Source organism: Chinchilla lanigera, unplaced genomic scaffold (assembly GCF_000276665.1).
Source record: "Chinchilla lanigera isolate Chin_1 unplaced genomic scaffold, ChiLan1.0 scaffold00017, whole genome shotgun sequence".
Lineage (NCBI taxonomy): Eukaryota > Metazoa > Chordata > Mammalia > Rodentia > Chinchillidae > Chinchilla > Chinchilla lanigera.
Window position 1 is genome coordinate 28174566 of NW_004955418.1, and position 15513 is coordinate 28190078.

A 15513-nucleotide genomic window follows, 5' to 3' on the forward strand; every position below is an offset into this window, starting at 1 on the left:
TAACAAAACCATTTAAAAGCAAATACTATTTGACTTGCCAATTCCATTTCTAAGAATTTATCTCAAAGAACAACTTGGATGACTGCATAAATCATACGTGCAAGTATTTTCACTTAGGAACTGTGTACAACAGACTTTGAAAAACCTCATTATTCACAATATAAAATTGGTTAAAACAATTATAACATTATCTTACCATAGAATTCTATGTAATGATTAAAAGATACTTGAATATTGAGATAAAAAGATGCGATATAAACTTTAAAAATCAGGTGCATAATATGTCCTTTATATGCATATGTATATTTATGTATAATATGTAGTAGTATTTTATATTTACATACATAATATATGCATTAAAATTGTGTTCATATATGGTAGAGCTATATCCTCACATGCATAATGTATACATTGTGTTCATATACAACAGATACTCATATCTATTATATATTCATAAATGTCATATATACAAAACTTCTAGAAGGCTGTACACTAAAAATTAACAGTGGTAACTTAATGATTGGGATTCTGGGTAATTTTACTTTCTTCTTTATGGTATTTTGTATTCTATTAAAACTTTTTGATATGTATTACTTTTTTAATTAGAGAAACAATGGTATAAAATTTTTTCATACCAGACAGTACCACTTTTATTTGAGGACAATTTGAAATACATATGAGATTCATGTGCTTAGATAGATACAATATCTCTAAAGCACCTTCTTTATATCTTATATCTACATAAGAACAGGCAATGGAGGGAGGGGAGGAGGAGGGGAAGGGCAAAGGAGGAAGAGGGGGAAGGGGAAATGCCTTTGGAAAACACACAGGCAAAGTAAGTGAAATAGACTAGGAGGTGCTAGGGAGGGGTGGTGACACTCACTGACCCTAGACTCCCACTTGGTCTAAAGGCAATCAAGTCAAAATCATTTCAGAACACACAAAACCCACCGGCAGCCTACACTTAAATGGGGAACTGCTGGTGAGGACCCTCACAGTCCAAACCTGCACCCCCAGGGTGGGACCTGGCTCTCACAGGCCTACAACTGAACTTCACCCCTCCCGCTGCCTGGGGTTGGGTGAAGTGGTATCTACAAAGGAGACCATCTTTTCATATTTGTAAGCTGATCTTCCTAGAAAAAAACAGTTTGTCTCTTCTAATAAATTTGTCAGATTCCTTTTGTAACAGAATAAAGCAACGTATTTAATTGGCCTTTCCTTTTTATTTGTTGTTCTTCAAAAGCTCAGGAACCTCCCTGAGCCTAGGTTTCTGTTAAAATTGTCTTTCCGCTCCACCACTTAGTTCTTATTCACTTGCTCTGATGATTATAGTACATGTGTGCATTATTGTACTTCAGTGTACACCACTTAAAGTATTTTTGAAATTCAGATTAGATGGAAGAAACTAGACTTAAACTAATATACTGAAAAATAACAGAAGCATACAATGAAACAGTTGCACACATCCTTGACTTGCACATACACTTGATATACTGGGTATTATCTTCACGTATTAGCTAATACTTTAGCGATATAGGCAGCAGGTGTAATACAGGGAATTTAGCAACTGACATGGAAAAGAATCAGGGGAAATAATCAGTGAAAAGAGACACCAAAGGGGATAGGAAGTAGAGATGAGTTACATATTAAATAAATGCATGTTACACTATGTGTGTACAGCAACCATTCTACCAAAAGCCAGATGAAGCAAACAGCATCTCTCCCAGGAAGCACACACTCCTTGTTGGACTCAAGACACTCCCCGTACCCCGTACATGAACCAGCAGGGCCCGTTTCCTTCCCCTCCTACCCCACGGCCCTGCCCTCTCTGCCTGCCTGGCCACCACTAACCTCTTTCTCAAAAACGGAAAATGAAAATACAACTATTCTTCAGACTTCAAGTTTGAGAGCTAAGATGTTTATTAAAAATTAAAAATTGATGGTAGGTAATTATCAAAATGGAATGTGCTAGGATGAATAATATTAAAATTAATAATTAAGCATTTTAAATGGTATTTTTTATATTTATAAGTTGCTCCTTTCTTAGGAACAGAAATTGTAAAGATCAATGAAATGCTATTCAATTCTTTAAGGAAGGACCTTATATAAATTCACGGCATGTGCTGAGTCAACAGTGTAACTGATGGTTAAGAGCTAAGCAATATTCTGCTCAACCAGACACACACATAACAAAGGACATTAACCAGTTTCTTTTTTATTATATGGTGAAATAAAACTTCAATATAAAGAAGTAAAACTCAAATATGCCAGTATATCCTGGATATTTATAAGAAGTATGTCCTGCTTAACTTTGCATCTCAAAAACTCATTCAAATGGAACAAAACATCTTAGAAATTATTTTAATAATAGTCAAAGAATAAGTCTTCTAGCTTTTCAGACTAATTGGAATAGTTAAATAATGTCTAGTGGTCAGAAACTTCAAAAAATGGAAGTTGGATGTGAAAGTACATCAATGCCTCTATCGCACCTCATATACAGTGAAAACTTCCCACGAACACTCCAGGATTGCAGGGCTAAGAAACAAAAATCAAGAAAAATTGCCCAGCTAAAGATAATGAGGACGTTTCATATACTTGGTAATCTAAGGAAAGTCTACAGTACAAATGAAATTCATAAAAATGCGTTTGTTCCCAAACAAGAACAGAACAGTGGAGTAGGAGTGAAGTAGACCGATACAAGAATACAGAGAGTGAAATACCTGACACCCACACCATCAGCACTCAATACATATTAAAAATCACAGTGTGTATACAGACCGACATTTAATAATAATTACTAGCAGAGACAGAGAAAAACTGCACTACCCTAAGCAATCGAAGGAGTGAGGATGCCCTGGTGGGAGCATGTTCCACCCTCCTGACACAGGATCACTGAGAACTGTTAAAGGAGTCTAAGGTTTCTACAGAAAGCCCGCAAGGCAGGCGACACCTGACTGTGCTGCCATAAGCTTGTCTGCTAAAGGGACTTATTACAGCCTAGAACCAAGATCTAGAAACTCAGATTCAACAAATTAGCAGCAAATTACAGAGAAAACAATCAGATGATGTCTGTGGCCCCATTTAAATAAAACTTCACCATGACAGCAGCCAGCAGTGGAGCTGGCAGGGATCTGAGGAAGCAGCAGCAATCCATAAAGGCTGCTTAATTTTCTTGTCATTTAAGAATTAAGCCACTTCCAATGCACGCAGATCCTACCAGGTGCACTAAATTGATGTCATTAGAAGCCATCAGGAAATACCCATGGAGACCTATGCCAGCACTGTGAAGTTTTGTTAAACAGCTGTGTGTTTTAATTGATTTGTATTATTTAAAACAGGAACAGTTAAAAGTCAGTTATCAGATGTTGTGTACGAGAGATGCCTGAAGACTCCAGGGAGACCGAGCTCAGAAGAAAGCCAATCACTGGAACTTCGCTCGGGTACTTGAGATTATTACTAGAGGAAGCACAATTAAATCATCAATTTATCCGCCATCATTATAAATCACCAGGCCACATATCAAGCTTCATTATTTAAGAATCCTTAACCAGTGACTTCCTGCATCATCGAATCAAGAGCAATCCAGTCACCAAAAGGTGCCTAAAGAGTTTTTTGTTGTTGTTTTGTGTATGCTTTGACTTTTATTTTGAACCCTGAAAAACTTATCAGGGAAAGAAAATGAAACTTGCTGAAATTAATTATCCTATTTTTGCATGTCTTAGGCAGGCAAAGTCTCCAAAATGCAGTCAGGATGCTCGAGATTCGCAAAGGGAGCGCTGCGCGGGCTCCTCCTGGTTCACGCCCTACAGGGATTCCACCTGTCCCTGGCACGGGGCCCTGGAAGCCGCAAGGAGCTGCTTCTCGCTCGGTTTTTAGAAGGAAAACCTGCAGTGGAAAGGAGGCAAGACAAGGTCCGGTCTCATGCGTAGCTCTATTTCCACAGCTGGGGAGAAGGGGGTTTCGCAGAGGTCTTCAGCCAAGCGGCGGCGTGCGCGCTGGCGTTGGTGCACCCATGAGCGTGCATACACAAGTTCGAAATGACACAGCACGAACACAGCAGACTTTGTGGCTTGGGACGGGGCGCGGGGAGGGGGGGGACCACGTCGGGCTCGAGTCCCGGGGTGGCACATCTCATCAGGTCGCGCCACGTGGGCTCCACGGCCTGCCCTGCGGCAGCAAAGAGCGAGCTGAGCAGGGCGGCTTCTTCGGACCCTGCGCGGGGCCACCTGTCCCCAGGAATTCATAACAGTGTTCCAGCTGCTTTTAAAGAGAAATGTTCCGGCCAAACAGAATGTTTTCACATACAGTTTGAACAGACTCCTACCTGGGCATTCAGATCATCTCTGTTTTGATGGAGAAAGCAGCGCTGTGGTTCGGACGCCCGGAGTCGGCCCCAGCGCGGAGCTGGGCGCGGAAATCTCCAGGCTGTGCCTGAGCGAGCCAGCGGGGAGGTCATCCGGAGGGATGGACGCGCTGGACAGGGTAAGGCGGTGCTCGGGGACCCCCGTGAGTTCTCCTGAGGGACCCAAACAAGGCCGGCCGCCTCCTGGCTTTCTGTTGCTCCCCGTGTTCTGGTTCAGCTAGGAGGAGACGGCGGGTAAGCAGAGGCTCAGGTAGCTGTCAGCTTCCACAACTGTGAGCTGAATACATGTTTTTTCTTAGGGCGCCCAGGTGTGGATATTTTGCTCTAACAACACAAAGTGGACTGACACAGAGCCCATGAAGGCAAGTGTGTGTGGGGATCAAAAAGGCCAGGACGCCTGCAGAGTGCAAAGGTTGGAGGAGAGAGGAGCGGGTAAGGGAGGGAAGAGAAGCAGCAGACACTGAGGTGGATGCCTGGGCCCAGGCCTGGGCACCGGTGTCGCTCCAGCAGGAACCCGAATGATCAGAGCCGAGCCTGACCTAGTAGTCACCAAAGACTTGGAACGCTGCTGAATCAGTTAGGCTCCCTGGAAGAGATGCTGACCGCGATGGTGATTACACTGGGTACTTACTGTTAGTTATGCACAAGACAGTGGTCGAGGTGTTTTACATGTATGGATTCGCTTAGGCTTCCCCCCAGCTGTGCAGACGCTACCATTACTCTGATGAAATAAACCGAAGACACTGAGATCCTCCTAGATCATTTGCCAAAGGTCACGGGGCTGCAAGTCTGGTGCTCACTCACACCCTTCTGTCTGGTTCCAGCACCCAGTTAAAGGCTCTATCAGTTCCCAAAGCAACCAGTCTTTGGAAAACGGCCTATCCTAAGTCTGGATAGGAATCACACAACGTCAATGGGCAACAACTTGTCATTCCAGAAAGCAAGGAAGCTGTCAAAGATACATGTTCTCCATTAAAATGACTCAGGAGCCAATTTAAGACAGGTTTTCACTGGATGAAGATATGCTGACCCATGCATACCCATGTTTATAGCAGCACAACTCAAATAGCTAAATCTTGGAAGCAGCCTATATACCCATCGACTGACGACTGGCTAAAGAAAATGTGCTATTTACACACCATGGAGTACCACTCTGCCATACAGAAGGCTAAGCTTGAATCCTTTGTAGGAAAATAGATGCATGTAGAGACCATAATGTTAAGAAACACATCAGGCACACAAGCTTAAATACTACCTGGTTTCTCTTATATGAGAAACCTAAAGTATAAAAAGCACAATAAAAGATAGGTAATAGGCAGTAGGTAGATAGATGTTTCTCAGATAGGGAGGGGATCAGAGCTGGGAGGAGTGAGAAGAGAGGGAGGGAAAGAGGATACAAAAGGAATAAAGATGTGCTGCATACAGGTAGCAACTCCACACAAGGAAACATTATATAATGCAAACAAATACTAATAAAAAAGATTAAGTGAATTGAACATCAAGATAATCACTACAATGAGCTGAAATGCATAAAAAATTTATGTCCATGAGTTCATAAAGACTCATTAAACAAACTGTTGGTCACCTCTGGAGGCTGACAGAAAACTGATTCATTATCTGGAAAGCTAAGAACATAAGAGGACGAGCCAAGCATTTGCACTGTCTTTCCTATACAAAGCACACCTCAGGCTGCTAAGCTGGTGGGAGAAACTTTGTCAGCATACAAGTAATCCAACTAATACATAATAAATGATACAATTACAGCATCACTACATTGCACATTTTCATGAAATAGTGTAAGCAATAATAATAGATGTCTGCTAACATCAAAAGCAGAGTGATAACCAAACACTCTATGCTTCATTACGAGAGTAGCCAGAAACACTTATGAAGTATTTTTGCCAAAAAAAAAATCAAACAAGGATATGACCAAAGTTTATAGTCTAATTACCAGTTTATAAAGCATACAGGGAAGAACATATTGAACAACATCACAGAGACACAATGACAGGGAAAAGTCTAGATGGCAAAATACCATAGGACAAACAACTATCTCTTCAACACAAATTATCAGGAAAAAAGAGGGGGAGAAATAAGAACCTATATTGATTTAAAAATTCTTAAGACATGTTGATCTTTTTAACATATAAACTTTATTTGGATACAGATTCAAATAAACTCTAACGATAGTATCAACTGTGGAAATTTAAATAGCAATTGCTTATTTAATATTTAAGAAACTATTAGCCATTTTAGTTGTTATGATAGAATTGCACTTACATTTTAGGAGTCTTTACATTCTTATCAATGAAAACTTTTCATGTTAGATAACTGCAGACTAATGTTCAGCTCAAAGAAACCATATAAAGCTATCCTTAGAAATTTTACCCAACTTCCCCCAGTTTTAACTACCGGACAATTAGTTTCCTATTGCAAAACTATAGGGCTTCATCTCAACTGAGACACCACACAGATGTGGGGAAGATACAGACACTTGTGGGAGGTTCTCCCACACTTCCTTGGACAGCCATAGCCATACCCCTTCCTAGAACCCAGTCCAATTTTGTCATCTCAAACACCTCATCGAAATGGAGCCAGATACTATACAACCTCTTGGCATTGTCATTTTGTACTCAGAACAACTTTCTGCAGGTTCATCCAGGTTGTTAAGTGCCTCTGTGCCTAGATCCTTTTGATTGCTGAATAGTATTCCATGGTGAAAGTGTTTAAACAGCCACCAGTGACAGACACCTGGGTTGTTTCTGCTTGGGGCTATTATAAGCAAAACTGCTGTGAAAATTCACATAAATCTTATTTACTTAAACATTCATGAATAAGGTAAAGTGAAGTCTACAATTTGCTTCAAAAAATAAAATCATCAAAGGTTAGAGTCACAGCTCAATGGCAGATAGTGCACTTAGCATGCTCAAGACTCCGGCCCAGTAGCAAAATAAACAACTAAACAAGTAAGTTAGATGGCCATAAGCCTATAAGTGCATTCTATTATTTCTACTTTGTATATGTTTTAAAAAATTCAAAATAAAGTTTTTAAAAAGAAGAAAATTACCTATCTCACCACCACACATCTGCACATAAGCACACACATCTTCAAGCAAAATTGAGCCGTTTTCCTAACCTTGTGATGTTAGCCCAGGACAAGGTCACAGAGCCCGCACCTTCCAGTGCTTGTTCCTGTAATACTCACTCTACCAATTGGGGCATCTGTTCCCTTTCTCCTGGAGGTTCCTCATGAGGCTCAGGGCTAGGATAATAAGTAGTCCTAAGGTTGGGCAAAGGCAGGTGAGTAATCACCATAATCAAATGCATGAGATGCCTGAGTGGCTTGTCTTCCAAAGAGAGGGTTCACGTCTGCCGTGAGCAGGCCCTCATCATCTAGATGAATGCTGCAGGAACACAAGTGTCATTACCAAAGATGAAGAGCAACAAACTCCACAAGCACAATCAGGCCTCAAAATGAGGCGAGATGCATTTTGTATTCTGCAAAGGCTGCTTTTGTTTTTAAGCCACTCTGGAGGACAGGATGTTATTATCATGTTCAGTCTGCAAGCTAATGATTTTGTAGTATAATTCTGCAAAATGCTGTCTGCTGTGCAGCACCATCAATATGCTATCATCTTATTCTCCTCCAGGGCTGTGTGATACCTCTACTCTTGTCCTACTGAGGACACCTTGTTTATTCTCCATATGGGGTCTTACAAAAATGAAGACCCATTCTCCCAAAGACATGATGCACCTGAAAAAGTGTAGACACCAACTCATGAACCTGTGAGGGTTAAAGACCAAGAGCTTCAAAGCCAATTTACATGATGACTTTCAAATGCCAAATAGTGCCTGGCTACCAATGTTCCTATTGGTTGGTCTTTAATGTCTGGACACACATCATGTTAAGTGACTCTAACCCTTAAATAAAGTTTAGTATTAGAAGTGGGACTCTGTGCTCAGATCAGATCCCAATAAGATAAACAAATTCCAAAGCAGCACCTAAATTTTATAGTGAAGTTGTAATCTGGTTATGTCAAGCATCTCTTCCATTAAGTGAGCCTGTGCTTTGGTATTAGCAATAGTAATGCTTACCATGGTAGATGGGATATGTACCAGTATGATTCTACAGTAAGCGGGAAAAATATGGTCCACACCCATGCCTATAAATTGAAATACGTTAGTCAATTCTATTAAAAACAGTCAATGTACACACTGATTCATTTGCTTAACAACATGTGGGTCATTGATGAGAAGAAATCTATTGACAACATCAGATTAGGAAACTAAGAAAATACAGTTGAATTCAAAATCTTGTTCATATGTCCTGAAGCAGAGCCAAGGGATCCCCTCCAGAACTGAGCTGCAGGTTGGCACTGAAGAGATCAGTAACAGAGCTACTAGGGAGAGAAAAAAGCCAAAGGATAAGAACTGGGCTGAGAGGCATAACGGAAAAAATGATTGAGAAGGACCTGAGAAAAAGGCACTGAAGCTGAAGTTAAATGCATATATACACACATTTACGCATGTTATACTTTGAATAATCTCTTCCTTTCTCCTTTGCCATCTTCCTTGACTCCTACAATCAAACATTTTCTGGGCCCGCAGACTCTGGATCTACGTAGGAGTTTCGAACTGTTTGTGGTCACTGGAGAAGCACTGGAAGCCGAAACACGTATCACTCACATTCATATCCTCAAAGGTTAATGTAAAATGGTTTGCATAAAACAAGATGCTCTTGCCAAATTCTTCAGGGATGCTTTGCTTGTATATTACATTTCTGCTCTTCACAGCAACTACGCACACCTGCTCTACCAAACTGGGATTTCAGAGAGAGCTATTTCTGTCACCTTTGGTAGTTTCAGAGAAAGGAGCGTATGAGAGAAGAAGTAGGAACTATTCAGACAGACCACAGAGGGAAGGCACGAACCCTGGAAAGATTCCCAAGAACAAGCTGCTGCGCGAGATGGGTACAGAGGCATGAACAAACACGTTCAGCAGGAGCTGTGTAGAGTGGAAGAGTGGAGAACAGACCTGGAAGGGGACGGGGAGACAGGAACTGGCTCCCACTGAGGCCTGGGCAGGGAAGGCCGACGGACCACACCCACAGGCCCTGGGTGAGCGCTAGCAGGCAGGAGCAGAACTGAGTTCAAACTGACAGTGGTCAGAAGTTGGGACAGAGGTCAGGGGCAGAGAGGAAAGGAGCAGGGAAGCAGAGGTAGGCTTTACTAACTGCGCCAGGCTGGGTCATGGGCTTGACTAGAGGGCCAGCCAGAGCGCAAGGGAAAGGATTCATCTGAGGGGCAGTGTGAGCATGCTGAGAGCTAGTTTTGTCCTCACTGAAAACCTAGAAAATGGCCCCTTGCAGTCATTGTTAAGCACTACTCGTGAGAAGCACAGGAGTCTCCTGTTGATTGGGAGGCAAGCTGCCATTATTATGATCAAACACGTAAGAGGGCATGAAAATTCTAATGGCTGATGCAGTCATTTTCAGAGGAAGCTTTCATTAAGTTTAACAGAGGCCTGGAAAAACATAGCAGTTTTTGATTTAAGTAAAAATTATTTTTAAGATGAACACGATTGGTTGCAAGGTGGTGAATATTTTTAAAATTCTAAAGTAATTACCTGCTGATTTTAGCTATGCTGCAATAATGATTTATATGATTGACAAATCTATTATCTCTGCTTTGCAAATCCATTTGTTATACCTCTTTTTGCCAATCTATTACAAGCTTATTACTAATTCAAAGTTCAATGTTTCTATGAGTGCAACATCAGAGACAACACAAGCTGAAGAAACTAGCGTACGTGCCAACTTGGTTTCATTTTCATTTATGGAATACAGTTTGGCTAAATACCTACTAGAGCACAATCCCTGCGCTGGTGCTGGGGTTGGCGGCCAAAGAGAAGTTAAACAGAAAACCAGACATGGGGTGCCCTTGAAGGGACTCACAGAATAATGGACAAGACAGACACTAAGTTTTAAAAAATCATCCACATATATCATTCAAAACTGTGATGAGCACTCTGAAGGAAAATTATAGGATGTTACAAAAGCTTAACATCGGGACACTATAGCAAGTCTGAGTCAGGGAAAGTGTTTTTAGGAAAACTGTCTCTGAGCTGCTATCTGCAAGGGCGTGGAGGAGGAAAGAAGGAAAAGGAGCGGGTGAGAGAGCCAGATGCAGAGATGAGTGGAGGGGAAGAACCGCGCACTGGAAGGCGCAGCGGCGCGCTAACCTGCTGGGTGATTGTGTCCCAAGGACCCTGCAGCAATCGCGTCTTATAGCACTCGTGGACTCCATCCCAGATGTCCTGCAGGGTGAGAGGTCTCCCATCTGTGGAAATGCATTAAAACACAGTCAGTGACCCATGAGACGCGGGGTGCTCAGCACAGATCCAAAAGAACTGGAGGAGGATTCTGACTTTTTCAAAAATCTTTACTAGTTTACACATTACTTGTATAGCACAGGAATGCTGTGTAAACATCTATATTCTTCTTGAGAGAACATTAAACATTTAAGCTTTTCTCCTTTGTATCCACCTAGCAGTTAAATCATCTACTTATTCACTGTCTCTGGGAGCTGTGCAAAATAAATAAAAGCCAAATGTGCTTTACAGAGAACTGACAGATACGAGCATAGGTAAAGGACCGGGTAAATGGACCCTCATACTCGCAAGGGTTCCCTATGGATGTCTTGGAGGCCTTAATGCTTTTTCTATTCCTTAAAAAAAAAAGACACCAGACTCATGCTTCTTTCTCTGTCCTGCTGATCAAGCATCTGTAAGGTCCAATTCGCTCAGCTGGGTATTACGGACTGCACAGAGAAGGAAAACACATAATGTCAGGAGCCTACCATCTACTAGGGGAACCCTGACAGGTACGTGAATCCTCAAAATCGTAGGCAGAGAGAGGTCCCAGCCAGAGAACCAGACGGTCCCCTGCCATCCAGAGGAACGAGACATTAGCACCCAGCATCTGTGCGGGGTGGAGAAGGGACACGACAAAGGGTCGTCAGGAAGAGATTAGTGGAAGCTTCAGTGAGCAGTAATTCTTATTTGCTTGAGCACTTTTAATTAACCATCTAAATTCAGTAACTATCCAAATAATGTATCTTATGAAGGTCACTATGGCACTTATACATAAAGAAAGTAAACAGAAAATATAGGTATCTAAGTTTAAAAAAAGGAAGCAGAGAGTAGCAGTTACCTAAAGACTTTCAAAACACATACTCCTGGAAAGAAGAGATCTAAATGCTTGGATTTAGTGCTATTTGGCTCACTCAGAATTATCAAATCCTCAAGACCTTTGGGTGTGCTCTTTTCCATAGGCAAATGCACACTACTCCATATTAATTAAAGAGAATACACCATATACTAAACCATTAATCCTGAGGTGCATTTGATCATCAAGTGCAACGAAACTTGAGGACATAATCTACTCAAAAATTCCAAACAACTAGAAACCACTGTACTATTCAGAGTTGCAGGATATAAGTAGAAATGTATGTAGGGTGAGAGAGTAAAGCACCGGACTTATAGCCCAGACTAAGTTAAACACTAGGCTTGGCAATTACTCTCTGTGTGCCTGAAAGTTATTCTGCTTTTAACTTTGCCTCTAAAATGAGGATAATCCTTTCAAAATTTGTTCTCATGAGGCTTATATTAGTGAACGCACCCAAGACTCCGTCAGGCAGTAAGTAAGAGTTCAGTAAATATCAGGTATCTCCTCCTAGCCCCCTCCACTATTGCAGTAATTCTCAGTGCTACACCATCCACATCATGCACACTGTCTTTGATACCATAATATACTAATCGCATAAGCAGGACATTTCTCATGTTTGCCCTGGAAATTTGAACTTTTCCTCAACCTTTATTTTCAATAAATAGCAACAGAATATTTTGATACATTTTCAATAAGTATCTTCATCTTGGCATTTATCTGGTGGCAGGAGACCATTATCTTGTGATAAATAGTTTTATTCCATTGACATTTCCATGTCTGTAAAATGAACAAGATTTATTCATCCAATTAACATTTGAATGTCATGTTTTGCTACAAGTTAAAAACAAGCTGCCTTCAGGAGTGGTGTTATATTGTTTTCAGAACACATTTACAGAGTAGGGCCAAACTCTGCTCTTCAAAATATGCATGTGCACAAGTGAGTGTGTGAGAGTGCACATGTGTGTGTTAATTTTGGGAGTGGCTAATCTGATCTTAAATACCTCATGTCAAATAGTAAACTATTAGAAAAAATGACATGCTTTCAAAATAATTTTTAAGGTCAGAATCAGAAGGAATCAGGTAGTGAGAAAATAAAAGTTTGAAGCTGATATGACTACTAATTTTATAAATGTGGCAACTTTTGGGAAATACTAATCTCCATGCAGTCAGCTCAGGATTGAGCTGAAGTTTAAACCCAGGTTTCAGGACTCATAATCCAGTGCTCTTCCTGGTATTCCAGGCTGCTTCCAGGGGGCAGAGACACTGCAAATGCTTTAGGAAACATCTATTGAAAAAATGGGGAATCTAAGAATGCTTTCCTCAACATTACTTCCTCTAAGACAATGAAAGCTTTTCCGACCTAGAGGAGATGCTTGGTGCAATATCTGGAAATTGGTGATGCTTTTGATTTTACTCCGTAGAATGTCTCTGTCGACCATGTGGAGTGTATGGTTAGATGTCACCAGTGGCAAACACCTGCTCTTCTCTCAGGAACATCCCTACAACATAGAGTCATAAGCAGCCTGCCAACGATGTGGAGAGAGCCCCTGAATAACTGTGCAGAATTTTCATCAGGTAGGATACTAGAATTGAGATTATATACCATAAGTTTTCAGACACATCAAGTCTAGGGAAATGAACTCCTCTTGTCAACGTAGAGCAACAGCAATGGAGTTAAAAGTAGGTTAAAAGCATAAGAACCAAATGTAGTTTTACTTGTGTGGCAAAAATACTTGAAATTTACAGCTTTGCCTGTTTCTTTTAAACTAGCTTTTCTAGTTTTTAAACAGGGCAGTATGCATTAGTAGCACTAGGTTCTTTCTATATCATTTAATGAAAACAGAGAGATTAGCATAAACATATTTCTCTATGTCCCTTTGGTTTTTGAACTAGATTCCAAAAATTACAGTATGGAGTTTTGGGGTGGATCTCAGTGAGAGAGCATATGCTTAGCATGCATAAGGTCCTGGGTTCGATCTGCAGCACCTAAAAAAATTATAGTTAGGAAAACTTTTTTTTTGAGACAGGATTTTGCTATGTAGTTCACACTGGCCTCGAACTCACTATGTAGCCCAGGCTGGCCTTGAACGCATGGTCATTCTCCTGCCTCAGCCGCCTAAGTGCTGAGATTACGGGCATGTGCCACCGCACCTGGCTACATTTTTTATTAATTAAAAAAAAACCTCATTAAAACATCACTGTGCTTTCGCTCTCTTCCCTACATAGTGCCACAAAATCAGAACCATTCTACATGCTCACTCTTTCTAGCTTTATGTTTCATCATGAAAAACATGGTCTGTTATTATATTCTAAATTTCTCTGGAATCTGTGGTTTCTGTTCTGTCCCTGCTATCCAGGGGTTCAAGTCCAAGCCCCTGAAAAGAGCCTTCCTCAAACCTCCAGGCTCCAGTGCTTGGTCCCTGCCCCTGCTGGTCTCAAACCCAACTGGATGTAACTTCTCTGCTGAGCACCGTTTTCAAGCACGAGGGCCGACATGGAGGTGATCTGGCCCTACCGACTGAGCTGTCTCCACCACGCTTCCTTGTGATCAGCCCTTTGTCAAGGTAGTAAATCTACCCCCCGCCGCCACACACACGCTCACTCAAACCAGTCGCTCCTTTGTGCTGTTTGGCTTTTTTCATAGCAAGTATGTCTCTAGGAAATTACTGTACTTTCTTCTACATTCATCATTTCCTGCCTTGCCTAACTAGTAGGGAAGTTCCGTGGAAATAGACCTTGTTACCCACTATGTGGACCAGAGTCTGGCATATCATAAGTGGAATAAAGTCAATAAAGATGGGAAGATGGAAATATACTTTTCTCTATACAGTACTTTGAGGTAAATATTTCCTACATTGGCAAAAAGTCATCATTATGATTTGCTGGTTGTGTGCTATGGTACTAAGATGGTTCACAGTCATATACTTAAGTATTCCTCTGCTGTTGGTCATTTGAGTCATTATCAATTTTGAAACAGTACCTGGCCCGACGTAGTCACAAAGTAAGCCATAGCCATTTCTCTTCTTTTCAATTATTTTCTCTTGATAAATTCCCTAGAATGGAATTACTAAGTCAAAGTGAAAAATAACTGTTTTAATTCAAAATAGAAAAACTAGTATCTCACCACATCAAGATTCTCCCTGGGGTAATGAGACAAGAAGTTAATTTTAGAAAGAGGTATCTGTCTAATTTGGCACTATGTATGCCAAGCATTGTTCTAAGCCTTTGTGGTACATTAGCCAAACAATGGTTTTGTGGAGGTTATGTTCTGGCTGGGTTAGGGCAAGGATGGGACAGTAAATAGAGAATGCAATAAATGAGTAAATTGCATGGTACATCAAGAGGCAATATGTACTATGGTAAAAAGAAAAAAGACAGTGGACTAAGGAGTGCCAGCCCTGGGTGGGTTTTTCAAATTTTGACATTACTGAAAAAGGGACTTGTGAGCAAACACTGGGAGGTGTTAGCTGTTCAGATCCTGACAGAGCAAGGGATGCATGTTACAGGGAGAAGGACAGCGAACCACGGAAAGGCTACAGTAGAGCAGGCTAGGGGAAACCCCTAGCCACTTGCAAGGAACATTAAGTGACTGATTTAAACACACACAGCTGTAATGAGACATAACTCACACACATACAAACTCATTTAAAATGCCTCATCTCAGCAAAGATGGCCATGACATACTGGGAAAGGGAAGAATTCAACAGAAAGAGATAAAAATTTTAAATATATATGCACTGAATGTTCATCTGCCCAACTTCATAAAACAAAAACTACTGGACATAAAAAGACAGACACACTAATATACTACAGGCACAAATATAGTATCGACACTAATATAACCACAGCAGGAGATTTCAATATTTCGTCTCACAAATAGGTCAACTAGACAAAAAATTAACAACAACAAAACAGAGTTAAACCA

General features: G+C 41.0%; 1 protein-coding gene across 4 annotated transcripts in view; it reads right to left on the reverse strand.

Moving 5' to 3' along the window:
• The window catches only part of Atg10 (autophagy related 10), a 249516-nt gene that overhangs the window by 55723 nt on the left and 178280 nt on the right, over positions 1-15513 (reverse strand). For all 4 annotated transcript variants that reach the window (XM_013513064.1, XM_013513063.1, XM_013513065.1 and 1 more), the window contains exon 5: positions 10604-10701. In XM_013513064.1, coding sequence (XP_013368518.1) covers positions 10604-10701 — 98 coding nt within the window. The remainder of the gene's footprint in view (positions 1-10603; positions 10702-15513) is intronic.